Source organism: Hyperolius riggenbachi, chromosome 3 (genome assembly GCF_040937935.1).
Source record: "Hyperolius riggenbachi isolate aHypRig1 chromosome 3, aHypRig1.pri, whole genome shotgun sequence".
NCBI classification, from domain to species: domain Eukaryota; kingdom Metazoa; phylum Chordata; class Amphibia; order Anura; family Hyperoliidae; genus Hyperolius; species Hyperolius riggenbachi.
In genome coordinates this window covers 440185323-440210185 of record NC_090648.1, presented here as the reverse complement: position 1 = coordinate 440210185, position 24863 = coordinate 440185323, and the positions used below count along the sequence as shown (strand labels likewise).

Sequence of the window (24863 nt, the reverse complement as noted above, 5' to 3'; positions counted from 1 at the left end):
CCATTTTGTTTGTTTATAAACAAACTTTTTAAAACTGTTTTTAACCACTTTTAATGCGGCAAGGAGCGGCGAAATTGTGAGAGAGGGTAATAGGAGATGTCCCCTAACGCACTGGTATGTTTACTTTTGTGCGATTTTAACAATACAGATTCTCTTTAACTTCAATATTACATTTTTCCTTGTGTTTGGCACTTGCAAGATTTTATAAAGTTTAGGTAAAAAAACAGATAAGACTAGATAATTAATGAGAACATGTTTGTGAATCATTGTTACGTATTTTTCATGCATTAGTATGCGTATAGCTCAATTGACAACTTCCTAAACTCACTGGAAAGACTGCTGTGCTACATCACAGTTAAATACTGCAGTACCCATTCAGTAGTAAAGGGACAGTACCCAGACCAAATCAGAGCTTAAGTTAATGTTTTATGGGGGGTTTTTTGTTTGTTTTTTTCAATGGACTTCCTACCATAAATTAGTATAAGTAGTTGGGAATATAACCTGCTTATTAGAGATGGTCTATGCTTGAAATTGAACCAGGCAGTTACAGCATTTGATAACTGTCAGAGGTGGAGCTAGTAGCACATCACCCTGACCTGACTTTTTCAAATAGGGCCTAGGTAGAGATTGGTGTCAGGCAAAAGGAGACAGCTAACTGTAAATCTAAAATTTAGTATATAATGCATACCGTAAGTTTACTGATAATAAGCTAAGAGATTTTAAGGTGAAAAAAATGAAAAGCGATACTGCTCTAATTCTATGGCCAGAGTTTTGACTGTTTTGACTGCAGACTTTAAAGTAAAACTGAAAGGTAAAAAAAAAAATCATATACTCGCCTATGGAGAGTGAAGACTCTGTATCCTATAGAGCTTTCCTCTAACTGTGCCCTTGTTCCAGCGTCGCAACACCTGGTATTAACCAACTGGTTGAATATGTCTTTGGGGAGTCTTAGAAGGCTTTGAAAACACTCTCGTCCTCAAATGCTTCCAAAGATGGGTGGCTCCGCTCTGCACAAATGTGAGCGCGCAGTCGCACATGCACAGTATGGAGCCACCCGTCTTCGGAAGCGGGAAGAGAGTGCTTCTGAAGCCTTCCAAGGGCTTCCGGAGGTGGCAAATTCAAACAGGGGACACCAGTGGACTGAGGACACTGGGAGAGAACAGGGAAGGCACTCTAGGATCAGAGCCTCTCCATGGGTGAATATGCGACTTTTATTTTCACTACAGATGTGCTTTAAATACATAGCAAAATAAGGCAAAAGGTGGCATTTCTCAGGAAGCCTTTTGCACATGGAGAATACCAGTCATGTTCTTTCCTCAGGCCACTAATCCAGTTTTCTGTAAGTTTTCATGTGCTAGTTGACTGTATGCTTGTCTCTGCATAGTATATCATAAAAGCAGGGAATTACGTATGTGGAGCACTGCATGGTGTACACTCATTTTACAAGTTACAAGAACACATGGACTTTTGTCCAGTCAGTTATACGTCTGATGAATTGAGCTGTTCACTGACCAGAGGCTTCTGTGTGGAAAGACTGCATCTTATGAATGTAGGCTGTGAGCATATGACATACATGTGACAGGCAAACTCAAACTGCAGCGGTGACATCATGAGGAGCACTGGCGCCGTCTATATATAAGAAGCCTGAAGGCACCTATATGCTGGGGCAGATTACATATTGTTTCTGTGCCAGCATCAATAGTTGCTTTTCAAATCATTATGATGGGGCTACATCAATTTCTGCTATACTAAAATCCAATTACAGGAAACATAGTTCGCTTGTTAGTAGTTAGTAAAGAGGGTAGTGATTTGTTTTCTTCTTCTATTCTATTTGCGCTGTGTCCCCACTGGAGTAATTTTCTCTTACATTCGTACAAACTTTATGCAGCTTTGTGGCTTTAAAGGACACCTGAAACAAGAGGGATATGGAAGCTGCCATATTTATTTCCATTTAAACACAATACACTGTCCTGCTGATCCTCTGCCTCTAATACATTTAGCCATAGACCCTGAACAAGCATGCAGCAGATCAGGTGTTTCTGACATTTTTGTCAAATCTGACTAGATTAGCTGCGTGCTTTTTTTTCTGGTGTGATTCCGACACTACTGCAGCCAAATAGATGAGCAGTGCTGCCAGGCAACTGACATTGATTAAAGGGAAATACATATGGCAGCCTCCGTATACCTCTCACTTCAGTTGTCCTTTAATATGAACATTGGTAGACCTAAGGATAGAAAAGAAAGGACACCAGAAGTGAGAGGCCTATGAAGGCTGCCATATTTATTGAATTTAAAATAATGCACATTATCTGACTGTCCTGCTGATCCTCTGCCTTTAATAACGTTATCCATAGACCCTGAACAAGCATGCAGATCAGATGTTTCTGACTGAGGTCTGACTGGATTAGCTGCATGCTTGTTTCAGGGGTGTGATTCAGACACTGCATGTGCCAGAAGGATCAGCAGGACTGCCAGGCAGCCTGTGACCATACACAACAATATAGCATTGGGAAAGGTTGCTGGGTGTTGAGTTGATTGGTTACTCCATTTGAATGTAGTTAGGGATGTGCAATCGGTACTGTTTGGTTGCTAATGGTTCTTCATCAAGGAACACACTGCCTAAAATAACCCTTAAAGAGAATCTGTATTGTTAAAATCGCACAAAAGTAAACATACCAGTGCGTTAGGGGACATCTCCTATTCCCCTCTGTCACAATTTCGCCGCTCCCCGCCGCATTAAAAGTGGTTAAAAACAGTTTTAAAAAGTTTGTTTATAAACAAACAAAATGGCCACCAAAACAGGAAGAAGTTGATGTACAGTATGTCCACACATAGAAAATACATCCATACACAAGCAGGCTGTATACAGCATTCCTTTTGAATCTCAAGAGATCATTTGTGTGTTTCTTTCCCCCCTGAGGGGGGAGTGCATAGCAGAACCACAACACTGAAGAACTTGGCAGCCTTCCAGACACAGGCTGACAAGTCTGACAAGGGAAAGATACATTGATTTATTACAGAGACTGTGATAGTACAAAGTGCTGCAGTAAGCCAGAACACATTAGAATAGCTTTTGGAACTTGTAGGATGATAAAAAACAGGATGCAATTTTTGTTACGGAGTCTCTTTAAAGAGAAACTGTAACCAAGAATTGAACTTGATTCCAATCAGTAGCTGATACCCCCTTTCCCATGAGAAATCTATTTCCTTTCTCAAACAGATCATCAGGGGGCTCTGTATGGCTGATTTTGTGATGAAACCCCTCCTACAGTGTGATGTCAGCGCCTCACAGCACTGAGGTCCTGGCTGCCAAAAAATGCAAGCAGCATATCCTTCCACTGACATCACCTGCCAGCCCAGCAGTAAAAATGTCACCATGTGATAAATGTCAGAATGTAAATCAGTTTTCGACCTTGATTGGTAAGAAACTAATTATTGAACACTGGGGTACCAACTTTAGCCCTACAATATCAAGTTGGCTCACAAGATTTATTGAGCTCTTAAGCCTCATCTACACGTGTAGATGAGGCTCCGATGTTCCTTATCAATCGAGCCGCTGATGCGGCTCGATTGATAAGATCCGACAGGTCGGAACTTGCCACCGCCGATCCCTGCTCGTACCCCGCGAGGGGACAATGGCAGGGAATCGAGCGCAAGATACGCGGCACCGGCGGGGACGAGCGGGGAATCGAATCGGACGCACGCGCGGGCGAGCGGGGACGCGGCGGGGACGCAGAAGAGGCAATCCGGCGGCTAATCGACCCGTGTAGATGAGGCTTTAGAGATAGAATACTCACATCCCCCCAAGGCCCCAATGACTGTTATCAACAAACAAAACATGGATACAGCTGTACAATTTCTGTACTGAGAAATTCTAATGCTGGCCATACTATTTTTAGGGTAGTGTTAACTAGCTATTATTTAAAAAAAAAAAAAAGAATATAAATCAGGGAGAGGAAAGATTTTACAATGAGCAAACACTGACTAAATCATTTATACATAATACATAATTATTGAAAAAATTAAGCTTTTTTTATTGCATTATTTTCCCTGGAGTAATGATAATCCTTCAATGCCTTCAGAAAGCGAATGCTGAATGTGGCATCCTGCTTTGTACAGTAACTGCCTCTGACTAAGATGGTGGGGTTAATTCCCATATGATCTGCTCTGTAGGCACACAGATGGTATCTCAGCATCCACGTTAATGCACAAAACTCTGGAACTGCCAATATCCACAGCCAACATTCCCTTGAATAAATTCTAATCACAATAAAAGCTGGAGATTCTCCAACAGTATGCTATATTTAACTGCTTCTGTTTTTATCTTAGTTGTGAATGCAGATGGCAGTTACCCATCCAGAACATGTACAAGTTCTTAGCACAACCTCCCCCAAATCCTCAGAGGTTGGCTATCTAGTGATGATTATCCAGACTCTTTTTTTTGCTGTAGCCTTAAAGCGGAATATAACCCAGCATTTCAACTTTGCTCTAAAACATTATTTACAGCATTTTACATGCAACCAGCATTTTTTTTTTTACTAGACCAGCATTGGAAGGGTTACACACAGAGCTTTAAAGTTCCCTGGAGATAAATGCAGATGCATCCGAAGTTTAGATAGATACATTTAAATAAACACAATTTAACAAGTGAGGAATGTTACACACTCTCTGGCTGTCCTCCAGCTCCTGCACAGTCAAAGCGTGTGAGTCACATTCCTCACTTGTTACATTGTGTTTACTTAAATGTATCTATCTAAACTTCGGATGCATCTGCATTTCTCGTAAAAAAAAAATGCTGGTTGCATATAATATGCTGTAAATAATGTTTTAGAGCAAAGTTGAAATGTAGGGTTATATTCCGCTTTAATTTCTGGCTATATTTTTGGGGTTTTTTTTTAAAATCAGGCTGTAAATTAAAAAAAAAATCAGGCTATTGTTGTCATAATCAGACTGTACATGTTTATAAATAGTTGTGAAAAATCATTCTAATGGTGGCCATACATGGTACAATTTTTTCATACAATCTTACCATTTCTATGTAGTATAAGGGTAAATTAAGTGAATATACTGAAGGGATAATGTAGGCAGTTCCCTTATATTACATATAAATGGTAAGATTGTATGAAAAAATTGTACCATGTATGGCCACCATAAGCCGAATTCCAAACCGAAACTGCAATTGCGCTGTACACCCGGCATACCATGGCAGAATCACGGTAATGGAAAATAAGAAAAAACCCGATCGCATAACAGCGTGTTTGTGATTGCTATTCCATTTCTTAGTGGAAAAACGACTTCACTGAGAATTAAAAAAAAATGTTTTTACTACACATCAACTGTGCAAAAACCATTTCAAGCTAACACAATTATTATTATTATTGATTTATTAAGCGCCAACATATTCCGTGGCACTGTACAAAGTAAGAAACAAACATGGGGTATATAATAATACAGACAATGGTGTACACCAATATACAAAATACTGAATTGTATAAAATTGGTAATGACAGTATTAAAAGTAGCATGGTGAATAAAATGTATAATGATTTCCAAGACACAAAAGGGGGAGAGAGCCCTGCCCTTGCGAGCTTACAATCTAAAGGGCACAATGTGAATATTTGAGCATGTTTGTGGTATGCATATAAAGCCAATTCGCAGTGTTAGAAATGCATATTTCTGGTGAATATAACTGAGAGCTCAGTCATCCTGACAAAACCATTTTCAACAACGTCTGAAAACCTAAACAGTGAAATTCTCTGTGAATTACACAGACCCTTTGTATTTCCTTGCATTCACCAGGAGAGGGCAGGCTTTCAGTTTAATCAATCTGTCAAGTCGCAGTAAATCTACTACCATTCATTCATTGCTGCACATTCCCTCTACGGCTGTTACGTTTATTAGTATGCATGACTTTTGTGTTGTCCAAAAAGATGTAAAATGTAGGTGAAACATTTTATTGGCTAATGCAATGCAGAATAGAACATTACATTAGAATTTGGTTCAGTTCCTCAGGACCAGTGTGTCATAAAATTGATAAATAAACATATTTACTAATTGATATAATAAATTCAGTGCACTATGCATGGCATATATATTCAGCATATTTAATATGTGTCAATATATGATCAGAGATGGCCCGAACCGTTCGCGGGCGAACCTCTAGCTGCAATGAGAGCAGCCATCTCCCCCCCTGTACTACTTCCGGGTCGCTATGACCCGGAGTAGTACGCCTGCGCTGGCCCGGCGGTGCGCGTCTTTGATCGCGCGCCTGTTGCCGGGCACTCTCTGCACATGAGCGTGACGTCACTCATGACATCACGCACATGCACAGAAATTGTCCGGCAACAGGCGCGCGATCTAGGACGTGCCAGCGCAGGCGTCCTACTCCGGGTCATAGCAACCCGGAAGCAGTACAGGGGGAGATGTTCACCTGCGAACGGTTCGGGAACCGTTCGCGGACATCTCTATATATGATTATTATTTTTTTAGTTTATGTGATGCCATGACTGTAAAAATAAAAACTTAAAAACTTAAAATTTTGCATTGTAGTGTACTGGTAAAACTCGAAAAATTAGAATATCATGCAAAAGTCCATTGATTTCAGTACTTCAACTTAAAAGATGAAACTAATATATGAAATAGACTCACTGGCCATAGGCAATTCATATGCAACATTTTAGAACTTTGCAATGGAAAAAGTACCAAAAAGTAGGTGAAAAAGTCCTGTGAAAATTATTCTGAGTATCTTCTTGCTTGCTGGCGGATTAAAAGGCATTTTATTTACAAATTGTGAAGATATCACCTAGGAGAAAACTCAGGTGAAAAAGTGAATTGCGTATGGCCCATTACATGCAATGCGAGATATTTCAAGCCTTTATTTGTTATCATTTTCATGGTTATGGCTTACAGCTTATGAGAACTCCACAATCAAAATCTCATACCATTAGAATGCTGTGAAAATGTTCCATATTCTAGAATCAGAGTGTCAGACTCTAATCAGCTAATTCATCAAAAACACCTGCAAAGGGTTGCTATTTCATTTATCAGTTTCACCTTTTAAAGAGGAACTCCAGCCTAAACAAACATACTGTCATTAAGTTACATTAGTTATGTTAATTAAAATAGATAGGTAATATAATCTCTTACCCACTCTGTTTTAAAAGAACAGGCAAATGTTTGATTTCATGAGGGCAGCCATCTTTTTGGTTGAAAGGAGGTGACAGGGAGCATGAGACACAGTTCCAACTGTCCTGTGTGATGATCACCCCCTCCCAAATGCTAGGCAACGTGAATAACAACATAGGAAATCCCATCATACTCTGCACAGCATCAGGGAAAAACCGCCCGGGGAGATTTCTTTGATGGGGCGGAGCTTAGCTAAAAATTATGCTTGGGTAAGAAAAACAAAGTTCTGATGCTGTGAAACTGGTAAAGAAACACCAAGCCTTTTCAGTTACGCTGAGTAGATTTTTAGCCCGGAGATTCACTTTAAGTTAAATTACTGAAATAAATAGACATTTGCACGACATTCTAAGTTCGGAGTTTCACTTGTGTTCCTTTATCTCAGCAGTTAATAGAAAATTCTACACGCTTTGTACTTTTTTACATAAAAGTTACTTTTAAATGCATAAAGTTACAGTACTTTAAAATGGAAAATGCAGACAGTAACCACAATCAAACAATTGTATCCATATACAGTATATTCATCATAGTGCCCTCTACTTTACCCTGTTACTATACAGTTTGTAATACATTCCTCCACAACATCCCAGTGCTTGTGCATTATAGGTTGACAGATTTCCTGTTTTCCTTGGAAAACCATGGTTCTTGGGCACCAATATACAAGGCAGTGTACCCAGGTCCATCTTTAACACAGTCTATTCCCGATCTTCCTAACGATTCAAGCAGTGTGTACATTACAAGCAGGTGACTTAGACACAGAAAAGGGGCTCTCCCAACAGTGGTTTCAACCTGGAAACTCGTAAAAGATAATAACAGGAGGACCAGATTTACAGTCAGATTTTAGATCTGATCAGACAATAAATTGGAAAAATAATGAATTAATGTAGGGGAACGTAACAGAAAGGTACATTTTACAACAGATCTCAGGATTTCAGTTTTGCATGTTGTAGTATCAGGCTATTACCACTTTTAGGCCTCTTTTCCATGGGCAGTTGAATTGTGTGCTCAGCAAGCAGTTACCAGGCAGCAGTGAGCAGTTACTTGCCAGGCAGTAGCAAGCAGTTGCCAGGCAGCAGCAAGCAGTTGTGAGAGTTTTGAGAGGCTTTTCACTGCCCATCAACTGCTAGATTATTATTGCTGTTGGGGGTCTGCATGAGTGAGAATTTCCAATGTTACTTGTCCTGACAGGTCACTTCAAATATCTCCCAAAGAGACAGTAACAAATATGTTTTGCAGGGCCGAAAGTATTTAGAATTCCCAGTTTCATGCACCATCCTCAGTTGAAGTTCTGCGACCATCTGTGTCTTCGGTACTCTTTGCAAGTACTCACGTCCAGTTCAAAAGATGGGCGCAGCCCTACTGCACATGCGCAAGCCCGGGCCCACTTGTCTGGGGAAGTACTTAGGGACATGAGGCTTCCAGAGGAATGCAGAAGAGGTATTTGACCTACTTGTCTGGGGCAGTACTTGGGGACATGAGGCTTCCAGAGGAGTGCAGTATTCGACCTAACAGATCAAATTACTTCAAAGGGGGGCAGTGGTGTAACAATGTGGCGGACTGGGGAGGCTTTATGGTATACAGAACTTTCCCCCTACATAGGTAAGTATCTAACCTTCAGTGAGTTTCCTCACTTCATGTTCACTTTAAGACAAGGGATTCTTATAAAAATACCGATATAACTATTCCGCGTGGTGTACTGTCATCTGAGGTCAGCAGTCTAGTAAGCCGTGCATGGATGATCAGGGAATTCGCACGCAGACAACTTTTGAAGCCCTGGAGGTCTCATTAGCTGGACTGTAATTTGTTCTGTGTGAAGTTATATTTAAAACTACCATAGTAGCAGGCATGCTCCTCAGTCAATCCATACTCTTCTTAATTAGGCCTGTGCATGAAGAAAATCAAACATTCTACTATTCTCATAATTTATTTACTGTTTAGAACTGTGTAAATCGCTGTGTACTTGTATGCAGAACTATTCATAGCGGTTCATCTTCTACTTGGGCTTACACTCTGTTGTGTACGGTTATACAAACCCTCACACAAGAGCCAGGGTTAATATTGTTATCAAGCATCCTTTTTCTAGTTGTGAGAGAAAACACATAAATCTGGAAAAGGTATACAAACCCATTGGGTTGGAATTTTTTTTAAAGTAGACCATTAAGGGTGTGAATCATCAAAGCTAAGTTCTGCTTTGTTGAAGGCTTCCGAAACAAACAATTGAAATGTTGCTTTCTTGATGATTGAACTGTAGTCGCATCATACTGATATGTGTGCAATAATAAGAAAAGTGCAAACATTTGTGCAGCCTTCAAAACAATAATTAAAAGTAAGTGGAACACTGTCTCACCGCTCCCGGTCACTGGTTGGAACAACCTTTTGCTTGAATAAGCTCTATCAATTTCCCAAGAAGAAAGGGTACAAACTTTGTCCAGAAGAGTCACAGAAGACAGGCACTATTTATTGTTAAATGAAAGGTTTGGGCCAAGTCTCCACATGACCAAGCACCCTTATTGATGGAAAATGGCCATCATATGGTGCAATTTGTGCCCTCACACCTTGCTTCATTGAATCTTGAACAACTGTTGTATTCCAGTAATTCAGGTCTTTGTGAATTGTTTTGTGACCTATGTGCAACTGTTATTAAACCTTTCACTCCACCATGGATGGTGTCTGTCTTCTGTGACTCTTGAACATCATTACATAAACCCATAAGTGGATGATGTGGGGAAGGGTTGACAAGGGATACATATAGTCCTGGTCTAAATGATGTTAGGAGCATTGTAACCCCCTACTGTACTTGCCTGCTGCCAGTTAGTACCTTAGTTTAAAGGGATGTCAACACTATTCAAGGCAGTACCTGAGTATGGTGGCTTCATCCCATTTGTCATAGTAGTCTGATAATCATCAGCTATCACGTTTATACTTAACCACTTGAGGACCACAGTGGTAAACCCCCTAAAGACCAGGAACATTTTTAATAAAATGGCCACTGCAGCTTAAAGGCCAAGCTGCAGGGCCGCACAACACAGCACACGAGTGATTCCCCCCCTTTTCCCCCCACGAACAGAGCTCTCTGTTGGTGGGGTCTGATCGCCCCCCAGTTGTTTATTTTTTTTTGTAAATATTTATTCTTTTATTTTTCTATTATTTTTGAATATTTTTTTTTTTTGCCACCCAAACCCCTCCCTCCCCCCAGCTAGCCAATCACGGCGATCGGCTGTCATAGGCTTCTGCCTATGAGAGCCGATCGCTCTCTTGTCCCCCAGGACGACAGGCGTGTCATATTGCTGTCCCCAGTACAGCGTTGTTGCTGATCGCAGCGCTGTACTAACAGTAAAGATGGCGGTTTCAGCGTCTAAGACTGAAGGCGGGGCGGAGCTCCACCCCCCGAGCAGGAGATGCGCACACAGCCTGCGCGCGATCTCCTACAAACTGCAGCCCCAGGACTTGTCGCCGATCGGCGTTAGGCGGTCCTGGGGCTGCCACCGTGGCCACGCCCATTGGCGTTAGACAGTCCCCAGAAGGTTAAGACGGTAATTGAATATGGTAACATAATAACATTTGCCATAAAGATATAATCGTTGTAAACTGTCAAGCGCAGTGAACGATTACAATTACATCATCACATTTGCTTTAATGACATATTAGTCTGGAATGAGATATCACGTATCTATTGTGGGCATTGCCTGAGTATAAACGACATCACATTTATCTTAATGCTGTAATAATATTATGACACTGCCGAAGTAGAAGGCCTTTTAGATGCAAGTATGGCATTTCTCTTTTCCTCCTAAGATTTCTCCTAGGAGACAATTTTTCATCTTCTGTTTAAATTAACTTTTCAGCACTGTGCAAATGAAAAAGTATAAAAAAGTAGGTGACGAAGTACTATCAAAATTATTCTGAGTACTTTCTTGCTTTCTGGTGGCTTAAAGGGTATTTTATTGATAAGATGTGAAAATCTTGCCTTGAAATTGCCTTGAGGTGTGAAAATATCGGAGAAAACTTGCAGAAAAAGTAAATTGGATCTGGCCTTTTGTGTTCATTCATACTTATATGCACCAATTCTTCTTTCTTACATAAATTATACTCACCTTATGTTATAATATTAGGAATTATTCATTAATTAAATACCAGTGATCAGTTACTTGAAGTGATTTAGTCAAAGAAAAAATATAGAACACCCAGATGGCTCATGGTACCCCAAGAACCACTAGAAAAGGATATGGGGTTAAAGAGACAAAAAAAGCCCGCTAGCGAAAAAGCAAAACTGGTTATAATTTTGCCTTCTTGAAACAGAATATATTTGAGATAATTCAGTTTTAAGTGAGCTACTGTGTTTTCCCATGATGCATCACCCCCAAATATGCAACTCAACTCTTTATGTCCCTAAAATCCAGGCTCACATCCAGAATGGCTGGCGTATAGTGAGCCTATAGCTTATAAATTTTACTCTTTTAGTATTTATGCTTGTAAAAATTAGAATGGCCAGAAGAGGGCAGAAATGCTAACCATTCGAGACTAACCATGTATAGATCTGCCCAGATCATCCTTTGACTCTCCTCCCTCTGTCTCGCTTAGTCAATCGCCCTTCCACTTCTCCAGCAGCAGAGGACTCATAGCAGCTGTACTGATGAAAATCCTCTGGATATTTTGCATCTTCGCTATGGATTTATGCTTTATTGGATGTAACAAGGTCTCTACTGCCTTTGGATTATAAAAGAGTTTATTCTATATGCTGGATTGAGGGAAATATACGTTATGGACATCCAGGTTTCAAAGCTTTGTGAATGGCAAGTACTGTTTTTACTATTCCTTTGTAGCTGGGGCTGGGTCTCTGGGCAGCTCCGTTATTCTGTGGTTGAAGAGTCGGAGCCTGGGACGTTTGTAGGCAATGTAGCTCAAGACCTTAAACTAAACGTGGCAGATCTATCTAAACGGAGGCTAAGACTGGGTTTAGGGAAAAGCACAAAATATTTTTCTGTAAACCATAAAAATGGGGAGTTAGTTGTTAATGAGAAGGTGGATAGAGAAACCCTTTGTGGATCTGGACTAAGCTGCTCATTGACTTTGGAGATCATCACCGAACAGCCTTTAGAACTGTACAGTTTGGAGATAGAAGTTGTGGATATAAATGACAACTCTCCGAGCTTTTCAACCCACGAACAAATTATTAAAATTTATGAAGCTTTAGCAATCCCTGGCACTCGTTTTCCCTTAGAGAGTGCAAAGGATCCAGACATAGGATCTAATGGTGTGTCTCAATACATGCTTAGTGAAAGCCTATACTTTTCATTGTCATCCAAGAAAAGGAAAGATGGGACTATTCTTCCTGAACTTGTAATTGAAAAGTCCTTAGACAGAGAGGAAATCGCAAGACATAAACTTTTGATTACTGCTGTTGATAATGGTAAACCTCCCAAAGCTGGAACTTCTCAAATCACTGTGATAATTTTAGATAGTAATGACAATGCACCCATTTTTGATCACTCGGTATATAAAGTGACTTTACCGGAAAACACACCACCAGGCACAGTTGTTGTAAAACTGAATGCAACAGACTTTGATGAAGGACTCAATGGAGAAGTAGAGTATTTTTTTGATTACCATACGTTGGACTCTATAAAAAAAATATTTGACTTGAATCAACAAACCGGAATAATCACTATGAAAAGCACCTTAGACTTTGAAGAAGCTGATTCTTATGAAATATCCGTAAGAGCAAAAGACAAAGGAGAACTAGAGAGTCGTTGTATTGTAGCCGTTGAGATAGAAGACATTAATGATAATGCCCCAGAGATCTCTTTAACGTCTTTAGTGAATTCAGTACCAGAGAATGCAGCAGTTGGAACTGCTGTTGGGTTTCTCAGTGTGAAAGACCACGATTCTGGAAAAAATGGTGAGGTTACCCTAGAACTGTCCCCGAATCTCCCATTTAAAATAAAACCTTTTAATAACAGGTATTCCATAGTAACAGATGGAGTTCTTGACAGGGAAAAAGTTTCACAGTATACACTTACTTTGATTGCAACAGATCTTGGTTCTCCTCCTTTACGCAACCAGACTTCTATTGTTTTAGATGTTTTTGACGTCAATGACAATCCTCCTACATTTTCACAACCACATTTCAATGCCTTTGTAGAAGAAAATAGTGAGCCTGGAACGTTACTGTATACAGTATGTGCGTTTGATCTGGACGAGGGGTTAAACTCTCAGCTGTCTTTCTCTATTGTTGAAGCTGAAATAGAGGGAACATCTGTCACCTCTTTTGTATACATCAACACCAACAACGGCAACATCTATGCCCAACGTTCCTTTGATTATGAAAGTGTCCAGGTTTTACAGATCTCCGTTAAGGTGGAGGATGCTGGTTCTCCAAAACTTTCTTCTACTACTGATGTGTTTATCTTTATTTTAGATAAAAATGATAATGCTCCACAAGTACTGTACCCTGAATATTCCAGGGATTATATTTCTCATCAGAGGATGCCAAAATTTGCTTCTTCTGGAGCGTGGATTACAAAAGTAACTGCAATTGATGCAGACTCGGGTCGTAATGGTTGGCTTTTTTTTAAGATTCAGGATGCTACAGAGCCATCCTTGTTTCAGATATCTACCTACACAGGGGAAATCCGAAGTTCTCGGGCATTTCAAGAAAGTGACCAACTGGAGCAAAGACTTGTTGTCTCAGTTAGAGATCACGGAGAGCCCCCAATGTCTTCCACAGTCACTATTGTCCTCACTCTGGAGGACCAGGATCTACAAGAGAACCCTCAGACTCACACATTTCTTTCTAATACCCCAATCAAAACCAACATGACTTTGTATCTGATTATTTCCTTGGTGGCTATTAGTTTAGTTTCTCTTGTTACTTTCATCTTATTGATTGTCAGATGTGTCCGGAAAAACACATACTATGACAGTTATTGGTGCTGTGCCAAAAGAACTCCACCTATATACTACACAGAACCATATAAACCCACACTTCACTTGAATGCAGATGGAACTCTGAAATACATGGAGGTAAAAATGGAGCCTACAAGTCCTCGGTGTCAAACCTTAAAAACCCGTTTGGCCCCTACAGACAAAAAAGATTTTACCTTTCTAAGATCTCCAAATTTCCCACAGATGCAAACTGTGGTTAGTGAGACCGAGGTTTTAACTGGCATAAATGGGTTAAATGAATACAATCAGGTGAGGGTTTATGATTTATGAATGTTTATTGTTTTCTTTTTGCCTTTATGGTTTTTGTTAAACACCTTGCAAAACAGAAGCCATGCCCCAAACAATCATTTTCTTCTGCAGCGCAATACATACTACTGAAGGCGTTTTACTGTTTGTTGATTGTTTTTAAGGTTAAGTACCCACCTTTGCATGTTTTTCTAGTCTGTAGCTAGAATTAAAATGTATCCCATTCTCTAGGTATGTGAGTATGTGTGCATGTGATTTAGTAATTTGTGACTTCAGATATAGGTGGCATGGTGGTTTAGGGCAGGGCTTTTCAACCTGTGGTAAGTGTACCAGCGGTGGTACTTTGCTGTTAGTCAGGTGGTACCTGGTTTTCCTGCCACTTAATTGCCCGTACTACCTACGCTCGTTCCTCTCTGTGTCTTGCGGCATACTTCAGACCTCAAATCAGCGGTGAAGAGACAGCCAGGGGAATGGTGCACAGTGACGACACGTATACTTCAAATACAGGAAGTGACATGACTGCTCACCTGTATTTGAAGTATATGCACCATCACTGTGCACCGTTCGCATGGCTGTCTCTTTCCTGTGGCCAGGTTACCACTGATTCAAGGTCTGAACTATTCTGCAGGGCAGCACAGCGAGGAGCGAGTGAGGGGGAGACGAACTTTGTGATGAGTTACTGCCCAGCGCACTGGTGGTGGGGGAAGCTACCTGTATGGATGCAGAGGGGGAGGAAGGAACTGGAAAGACTGCCTATAATGACAATCTACCAACAGATTGCCAATAATGGCAATCTGTAGGCTAACAATCTAATTTTGACCCTTTTCCCCACCAATGTCTCCTGCTTTTTACCTCCCACTAGTGGTATTTGAAAATTTCCAGGCGATAAAAGTGGTACTATTGGTGAAAAGGTTGAAAAGCCCTGGTTAGGGGGGTGGCCCTCTCACCTGTGCAAGGCCGGATGTATACTTTTCTTGCCCCTAGGCCAAGTATGAAGAAGCTGTCCTTCCATGTGCTACAGTGCCCCTCCCTTTCCATGTGTAGTCTCCTCTTCCATGGATAACATCTATGTACTGCAGACCCTCTCTTTCATGCACAGCTCCCTTAATCATCAGCTTCCATTTTTCATGTGCTGGTACCCATTTGCAGCCTTCTCTTTTATAAGTAGCAACCCCTATTTCACACTCAGGTGCCCCCAGGGCTACAGCCTGTGTGGCCTTTCCAGAAATCCAGCCCTGCACCTGTGAATCTGCTCCAGGATGCTATCTGCACAGAGTTTGTATGTTCATCCTTCTGCATGTAGTTTTGTATGTTCTTCCTGTCTCTGTGTTGGTTTCCTCCAGGCACTCTTTCTTCTCCAAAGCATACTGGTGAATTAAACCCCCCCCCCCCCCCCCCCAAAAAGAAAACAATGTAAAAAAAAATTATAAAATCTTGAAATACGATAGGGATGCTTGACTATTACTATGGAAGGGATTACAGTTGTGATCTCCTTTACAGGACAGTTATTGACATGATTATGTTCTATATAAATACACATATCTAGGCTATATAAATAAACAGACAGGCCTTGTATACTTTATACACGTTGTCATGCACATTTCAGAAATGCGTATGGTGTGTGAAAAGCAAGAGCATCAGAAGTGCATAGACTACACTGTCTGCCTCATTATTGCTCTAAGGCGCTACTGCATGCATTTTTGGCCGAACGCAGCGATGACCCAATCACTGTAGTGAACTTCATAAAGCAACAGATGGTCATGCAGATGGCATTGCATTTTAAACGCACAGCCAGTCGACCACCTGCGTTTGATAATGTGACCATAGACTAGTACTAATAATATTCCATTGCTGGTTACTGATAAAAGGGGAACACTGTTTTTTTTTAAAACTTAAGTAGCGGTATGAGACAGAAGTCAGTAAATCAAGCATTGTCTTCAGGCCTCAAATTTGTAGGGCCCTCCCCCATGCATCCATACGTTTTTCTATGCATCCAAAATTTGTAGAATGTTGCCATTAAAACACTGCACTGATGAAGGTCAACTCAAGCCTGAAACAGCTGTGTGCAAATTTGATCAGTTTGGATTTGTAAAATGAATAGACTATCAGAACACTGTGAACCCGCGGCTCTGGGTGTGTCCTTGGATTTTCATGGACTTAAAAACAATGATCTGCATATTGACTCACTGAGCAGAAGAGATCCATGAATGCATGATGGGAGTCCCTTCCTGCTCAAGTAGAGCTGTATAATTGCAAATACTTTCCGTTGTAAGAATTCAAATGTATACTTAGCAAAGGTTTATAATAATAATAACAATAATAATTATTATTATTATAAATATTATTATTATTATTACTATTTTGTAGAAGGAGGCTTTGGGATCCCTTTAGTCCCTAACCAAATTCTAGTGGCCCTGGTTCTATGCTTTAAACCTGAACTCTTGCACAGGACTGAAGGAAAACATAAAGTAATGCACCCTGAGTGTATTTAGAGAGTTTAGCCTGTCTAATTATCCCTCATCTGTGACTAATCACCACTGTTTATCTATTCAGTTGTGTCAGCTCAGGAATCTGGACAGTCCTCAGCAGAGATGTTAACCCTATTTCTACTTCCATGAAAGCAGCACTACAGATTTATTGCAGGATTTGTATCAGCTGTAAGAAATATGTTTTTTCTTTAAAGTTTATTATGCTGCTGCTTATCTTTTAGAACAGAGAGGAAGTTCTGAGTTTGGATTCGCTTTAACTGGGTACTTGGTATAAAAGGCGGATAATTCTGCCTGCATATTTGCAGCAGACAAAACTGTCTACTACAGTATATAGAGACCATCATTATAGACTGTGTCAATTCCATCGATAATGTATTGTGACCTTGGTAGGGATAAATAGACTGTATTGTTCATTGAGGCATGAGTGATCCCGAACTATCCACAAAGCATTGTGTAACGTGTTAGCCCAGTGATAGGCAAACTTGGCTCTCCAGCTGTTAAGGAACTACAAGTCCCACAATGCTTTTGCCTTTATGATTCATGACTGTGGCTGTCAGACTCCTGCAATGCATTGTGGGACTTGTAGTTCATTAACAGCTGGAGAGCCAAGTTTACCTCTGTCTTAGCACAAAATAAACAATCATTTCCAGAGGCCCCTCTTCACAAGCCGATGCTGCTAGCTGGCCTCATTTTGCCAGAGCAGAGCAGTCCTGTCAGCAATCCAACATTAGCATTCCACTTCTTGCTTTGCACTGGCAGGCGGCAGAAAAGACATGCTTAGGGAGACCCTTAGTGGTGGAAACGTTTCCCATGTGTGGTCAGGAGCATTGGTAGTGTGTTGGAAAACATTTGTCTGGTGTAGTAACATGAGAGCCAATTAATGACCGCACTTCACAGGAAGAGCATTCTAATGTTTATGGTCACTGCAAAGACTGGGAATGAAATAGAATCCATTACACCACAGCATAGGAAGCCACTGTAACATCTTTCAGGTCAAGGGGCAGATCTGTAGAGGAGGTCACAGTTAGGGCCCTTTCACACCAGAGGGCTTTTTCGGCGTTTTAACGCCACGGCCGAAGTTGGCGTTTTCCTAGGTAAAAGAAAGTCCATAGACTTTCATTTTACCATTCACACTAAACGCCGCGTTTTGGAGCGTTGCGTTTCAACGCTCCCAGGCGCTTTTTCTGGGCCTACCGCAGCGTTTCTTATTACAATTGATTGTAATGTATAGGCGTTAAAACGCCTTCAAAACGCCTTGAAAACGCCTGCAGCCAAAACGCCGCGTTTTAGCCTTTCACCGCTGCCTGTAGTGGGAAAGAGCCCTTAATGGTCTGAAAACTGATATCTATACATTCCTGTGCATTGAATGTTTGACCTAGTGTGGGCATCGGGATGTAGTGTGCAGTGCAAAAGTTGGCATACATTATGTGAGCTGAAAAATCCAATATCCTTTAAAATGCTGGTATGTGATACTGTATACAGGGGTATAAGTGCTCTTATACAGCTACAATAGACTGATCTAGTGTCATGTGACAGTGTTGTCTGTTTGTTAACCAGGAAGTGTTAATATAAAGTTGACAAAAAAATAGACAGGAAGCATAGCTCCCAACTGTCCCTTTTTTGGAGCTCACTCCAACCTGAATTATCGCAAATTCTTTCTGTTTTAGGAAAGCAATTTTTTTGTTTTTCTTAACATCTTAGTAAGGGGGCTTTTAGGACCATTGTAGTCCCTTACACACTCCAATGAGTTCTGGGTCACCATGAGCTTGCTGGTTAGTCTGTACCTTTTTTTGGAGGGAGCCAAATCCCTCTGTCCCTTATCCTTCTCTCCCGCTTTCAGGACTGATGTAAATACATGTATTTTTCTCCTGAAAAATGTTTTAAATTAATATATTTCTTATTTTTAAATGTTATCACGAAATAAAACAAATTATGATAGAAAGGACCAGTGTGATACGATAACATGATAAAACTACATCTTTTACCATGCAGTAAATGACATGAACAAAAATTGACAATTAACATCAAAGCAGACCTGAACTCAGAACATCCTCTCTGCTCTGAAAGATAAGCAACAGCATAATAATATTTAAATAAAAATGTTTATTTGTTACAGCTCATTCAAATCCTACAATAAATCTGCAGTGTGTCTTCTTCCTGCTTCCATGTGTTTACCAATTAGCTGCTCTGCCGAGGCAGCCAGCTGACACAGCTGAGAGAAAAAATCACACTGGTGATTAGTCACAGATGAGGGGGGGGGGGATTAGACAGGCTAAACTCTCTAATACATATAGGGTGCATTTCTCTATGTTTTCCTTCTGTCCTGTGTGTGAGTTCAGGTCCACTTTAATTCCTCAGCTCTGTGTAGAGATGTCTTTGTGTCTGTTGCTATAATTGCTTCTGTGGTGAAATACAGCATGGTTTTAGACAAATGAAGGATTTGTTTTGGATAATCAGTCCTGGGAGATCTGACAGAGGGAGAATCCCCAGGCTACATAAGCTGGTCTGGTCAGGGCATGATTGGTTTGAACGATTAGGGGGATGGGGAATCCTTTTCTCCTTCATATCTTTTACCATAGCGTTATTTGGTTTTACAGCCCTACAGCCCCAAACTGTAGAGAATTCCAGCGTGACGGTTTAGTGTTACAATATTACAGATGGTAGACCTTGATATTGTGAGTCCTGGTACAGATATGCTGCTGTTGCTGTACAGCACGGACTGGGCACGCTCTGCGGGGATCAGCCATGTATAATGTATCAGCATGTCAGTACTGCGGTTCAGCTGCAGAGAATTGTGCCGCTCTATTTATCTCCTAGGTAACTGGGCAGCGCCTGTCATGTACGGCTTGTTTACACTTCACAGAATGAGGACGCCTTGCATCCAACCCTTTGTGCCAGGAGCATTGGTAGTGCACTGATGCCCTTACATCTCTGAAGGTTATACACCCAGAAACCATATTTACAGTTTTTACCTGTTTAATATTTTGATTTTGCATTTGCCCTTTCTAAACTCTAAGCAATGTACAGTGTCTTATTATGTATCTGTTGTTTTTCTTCTGCATTTTGTTTTCTTAGGCCACTTACCCACACTTGCGTTTTTCCCATGATTTGCAGCAACGCAATGCGATCCATGGGGATATCAGAAGTGCACAGATTGCACTGTCTGCTGTCCCCATCCATGCGTTGCGTTTCACTGTGGAATTGCAACGCATGGTTGTTGAGGAATGATCTCAAAGGCGTTGCAATTTCCATTAATTGTAATAAATGGAATCGCAATTGCATTTCCGAAAATCTCATCAAAACGGAAGTGCTGTGCTTTTTTTAATTGCAGTGCTAAAACGTTATTTTAAAGAGAGGATGAAAAATTATCTCCTCTGAGACAACTTAGGAGAAAAAGTAAAATGCATATGGTCCCGGGGCTGACCCATAAGGAGCGTAGCTATCCCTTGTATTGTTTATTGCCAGCTAATACAGAAGGCCAGCACAATGTTGCAGACTGTTTGTCCTTCCGCTTCCCAAAAATAAAAAAAAGGATAATTGTTGCCTAGAGTTTCACCTTAGAATGGAATTCCATGCTTGTAAGAGATGCAAGGAACATGCTAAAGTTGGGCTGTCTGACGAATGTGTTGGCATGGCATGTGTTCCTGGTATGGCATGGCATGAGTTCCTGCAATGTGTTCCTGCGTGGCATAGAAATACATGCAAATATGGCAAGTGTGATCCTTGCCTTACAGCATACTGTATTTCCTATTCATTTTATTCTATTAATTTATTCTGTTAATTGTCCTGAGTATGTTTTGCAGTCCAAACGAGCTTCATGCAAAGTGGTTTTAGGGTTCCCACTGCAAGAGTTTTTAAGCGCTAGCGATTTGGAAAGCTCTTGCTAATGCAACGCTGTGGGTGATGTATGTTATAAAATCACATTGTTCAAGTGACAACACACACAAGTATTACATTAGGAAGAACTATTTAAATCACAAGCGCTTAGAAAAAGCTCTTGCAGTGTGAACCAGCCCTTAGGCCTTGATCACATTATAAATCGCCAACACTATCGCATTTGATGATGATGATTTTTGAAGAACTTTTCCCTGCAATTTGCTTTTAGGAAAACACTTTTCAGTCAGTTAGGATGTGAACTCTTTAACCCAGAAATGAATAAATACAATGTATTTATTCACAAAAGCGCTCGGGAAATCGCTATACAAAGTGCTTTTTCAATCGCTTGGCGATTTCCCTATACCTTCCATTGAGCCAAAGCACTCAGAAAATGGTACATGTAGTGCGTTTGCGATTTCAATAAAATCGAAATGCTCACATGTGAACACTGTCATAGGAAATCATTACATAAGCGCTTTTAGGGTGATTCGCAAAATCGCCAGCGCTTAAAAAAATCAGCAAATGCTGATAGTGTGAACAAGCCCTCACTGTAAGTTTCTCTCCTTGCTTTTGCAATAAGTTTGCAGCACTACCGGTATATGCATTGGCATAGCTACAATTCATTCAAAACAGAGGTGCTTAACTTGAATCCTTGTGCAGATCGCTTGATACTCCTCCCTGTATTGCCTGATGAAGCGGGATTGAGCCTCCGAAACGCGTTGCAAAATTTTTTGGGGGAGTTTCTAATAAATGTGTTTGACTGTCTGAATCGCAGTCGTTGGCGTGTCTGCTAGAGGGAGGTAAGACCACCACTTCCTCCTTCATTTTTGCAATTTGAGTTGGTTTTTAAGCTCATTTAATCTAATTTTATACTTTTGGCGCCTCTGTTCATTGTATACAATTCATGGGGACTCCCAGCAAAACTTTTTGGGGCCCCACCATGTTCACGCCCCTTTCCTTGCCTCCCCTTTGGTGCCCTTCCCAGCCTTAGGGGCCCATCTTACAAAGGTCATAAAACAAGTGTGGCCATCATATTGTTCTTCACACCTATAACAATTGTAGCCACAAAAATACCTGATCTGGAGGATGATTCCCTGTATCAGAGGATAGGAGGTTAGGAGTTGGGGGCTCCCAACATCTATGGGCGCCATATATGGACTGAAATTTGTTGAGAAGCCTTTATAGATGTGGTAGACTCAATGCTGACGTTACAATAAACTAGACACTTTCTTATACAGTGGTGTGAAAAACTATGTGCCCCCTTCCTGATTTCTTATTCTTTTGCATGTTTGTCACACTTAAATGTTTCTGCTCATCAAAAACCGTTAACTATTAGTCAAAGATAACATAATTGAACACAAAATGCAGTTTTAAATGATGGTTTTTATTATTTAGTGAGAAAAAAAAATCAAAACCTACATGGAGCTGTGTGAAAAAGAAATTGCCCCCTGAACCTAATAACTGGTTGGGCCACCCTTAGCAGCAATAACTGCAATCAAGCGTTTGCGATAACTTGCAACGAGTCTTTTACAGCGCTCTGGAGGAATTTTGGCCCACTCGTCTTTGCAGAATTGTTGTAATTCAGCTTTATTTGCGGGTTTTCTAGCATTAACCGCCTTTTTAAGGTCATGCCACAACATCTCAATAGGATTCAGGTCAGGACTTTGACTAGGCCACTCCAAAGTCTTCATTTTGTTTTTCTTCAGCCATTCAGAGGTGGATTTGCTGGTGTGATTTGGGTCACTGTCCTGCTTCAGCACCCAAGATCGCTTCAGCTTGAGTTGACAAACAGATGGCCGGACATTCTCCTTCAGGATTTTTTGGTAGACAGTAGAATTCATGGTTCCATCTATCACAGCAAGCCTTCCAGGTCCTGAAGCAGCAAAACAACCCCAGACCATCACACTACCACCACCATATTTTACTGTTGGTATGATGTTCTTTTGCTGAAATGCCTTGTTACTTCTATGCCAGATGTAACGGGACACGCACCTTCTAAAAAGTTCTACTTTTGTCTCGTCGGTCCATAAGGTATTTTCCCAAAAGTCTTGGCAATCATTGAGATGTTTTTTAGCAAAATTGAGACGAGCCTTAATGTTCTTTTTGCTTAAAAGTGCTTTGCGCCTTGGATATCTGCCATGCAGGCGGTTTTTGCCCAGTTTCTTTCTTATGGTGGAGTCGTGAACACTGTCCTTAATTGAGGCAAGTGAGGCCTGCAGTTCTTTAGATGTTGTCCTGGGGTCTTTTGTGGCCTCTCGGATGAGTTTTCTCTGCACTCTTGGGGTAATATTGGTCGGCCAGCCACTCCTGGGAAGGTTCATCACTGTTCCATGTTTTTGCCATTTGTGGATAATGGCTCTCACTGTGGTTTGCTGGAGTCCCAAAGCTTTAGAAATGGCTTTATAACCTTTACCAGACTGATAGATCTCAATTACAGTACTTTTGTTCTCATTTGTTCCTGAATTTCTTTGGATCTTGGCATGATGTCTAGCTTTTGAGGTGCTTTTGGTCTACTTCTCTGTGTCAGATAGCTCCTATTTTAGGCCCGGTTCACATTAGCGGTCGGCCTCCGGAATCGCCGTGCCGGAGCCGGACCGCATGCGGAACGGACGGAACGGACGCACGGCATAGCAATGAAAGTCTATGCGTCCGTTCACATGCGTCCGTTTCGTCCGGACCGGATCCGGACTCCGGCGTAAGACCCAACATGCGCTATTTTTTGGTCCGGCTCCTCCGGCAGACGTATCCGGAGCTTAGCCGGACTGCACCATCCAGCCAATACAAACCAATGAGAACCGGAGAGCGCACAACACACTGGCTATAAAATCCGGATGTTCTACCCCACTTCCTATGCGTATTGTAGCGGCGATTTTGGATGGGGACACATGGGCAAGCATTTTGGAGTGGAGCAGCAGTGACTTTAAACGTGCTGGAGATGTTGGCAGTATGTCGGAGGTGGAGGTGAGTGCTAAACAGCGGAGGGCCTGATTCCACAGGTCCACCTTCTGCTGACCTCCCAGACCCCAACATTTTTATTCTATTTCTACTATCTTTTGCCAAACGGATCCGAATCGCATCCTGATGAACACCTGATGCAACCTGACCGGATCAGATCCGGATCAGAACCGTACGGTTCCGATCCGGATCCGGTCCGGATCCGGTCAGGTCATCCGGTCCGTTTGGCAGAGAACCGCAAGTGTGAACCGGGCCTAAGTGATTTCTTGATTGAAACAGGTGTGGCAGTAATCAGGCCTGGGGGTGACTACAGAAATTGAACTCAGGTGTGATAAACCACAGTTAAGTTATTTTTTAACAAGGGGGCAATCACTTTTTCACACAAATGTAGATTTGGAGGTTTTTTTCTCACTAAATAATAAAAACCATCATTTAAAACTGCATTTTGTGTTCAAATATGTCTTCTTTGACTAATAGTTAATGGCTTTTGATGAGCAGAAACATTTAAGTGTGACAAACATGCAAAAGAATAAGAAATCAGGAGGGGGGGGGGGGGCAAATAGTTTTTCACACCACTGTATGTGTTCCCATACAACAACCAGACCTTATGACACTGCTGGCTCCCCTTGATATCTGCTTACGGGTATGAAACTGGATTATATTCACAAAATTAAATAAACTGTGATTGAGTTGCTTTGCGGAGTGTTGTGGGTAAATCTTTAAGAGCCCTATAAAAATTCTTATGAAGAATTAAATTAAAAATGAGAGCAGGGAAAAGGAAAATGTAATTAGTAAAATATTTGTTTCAATTTCTATTTTTGAGGCTGGGAACACACTAGTGGTGTATAAAAAGTTGCGTTTTTTTGCATATACGTTTGTGTTTTTATCATGGTGAAGTGCGTTTTGAGTGCGTTTGCATTTCACACAAGCGTTTTGCTTGCGTTATACTGCATTTGCATTTTGCACATATTAATCGCAAGTGCGTTTTTGTGCGTTTTGTATGTGTTTCTGATGTGTGTTTTATGCAAATTATTTAGAATGTGGCCAGTATAAGCACACATTCTCAATGTCCTCTCTGGCTCATCACTAGGAAGTCAGTCAACAGGAAGCGGAAATACATCATCAAAATTGGTTTGTAAAAAAAGCATTGAAACCCACAAAAAAAACGCA

General features: G+C 41.0%; 1 protein-coding gene across 49 annotated transcripts in view; it reads left to right on the top strand.

Annotated features, from left to right (window-relative positions):
- Nucleotides 1-24863, top strand: part of LOC137564200 (protocadherin gamma-C5-like) — a 669033-nt gene that overhangs the window by 580754 nt on the left and 63416 nt on the right. Inside the window, exon 1 of one of the 49 annotated variants that reach the window (XM_068277741.1) lies at nt 11795-14376. The exons of the other annotated variants lie outside the window; for them this stretch is intronic. Within the exon in view, the coding sequence (XP_068133842.1) occupies nt 11944-14376 (2433 nt within the window). The 5' untranslated portion in view covers nt 11795-11943. Of the gene's footprint in view, nt 1-11794; nt 14377-24863 lie in introns of those variants that run through there. 49 annotated transcript variants of the gene reach the window in all.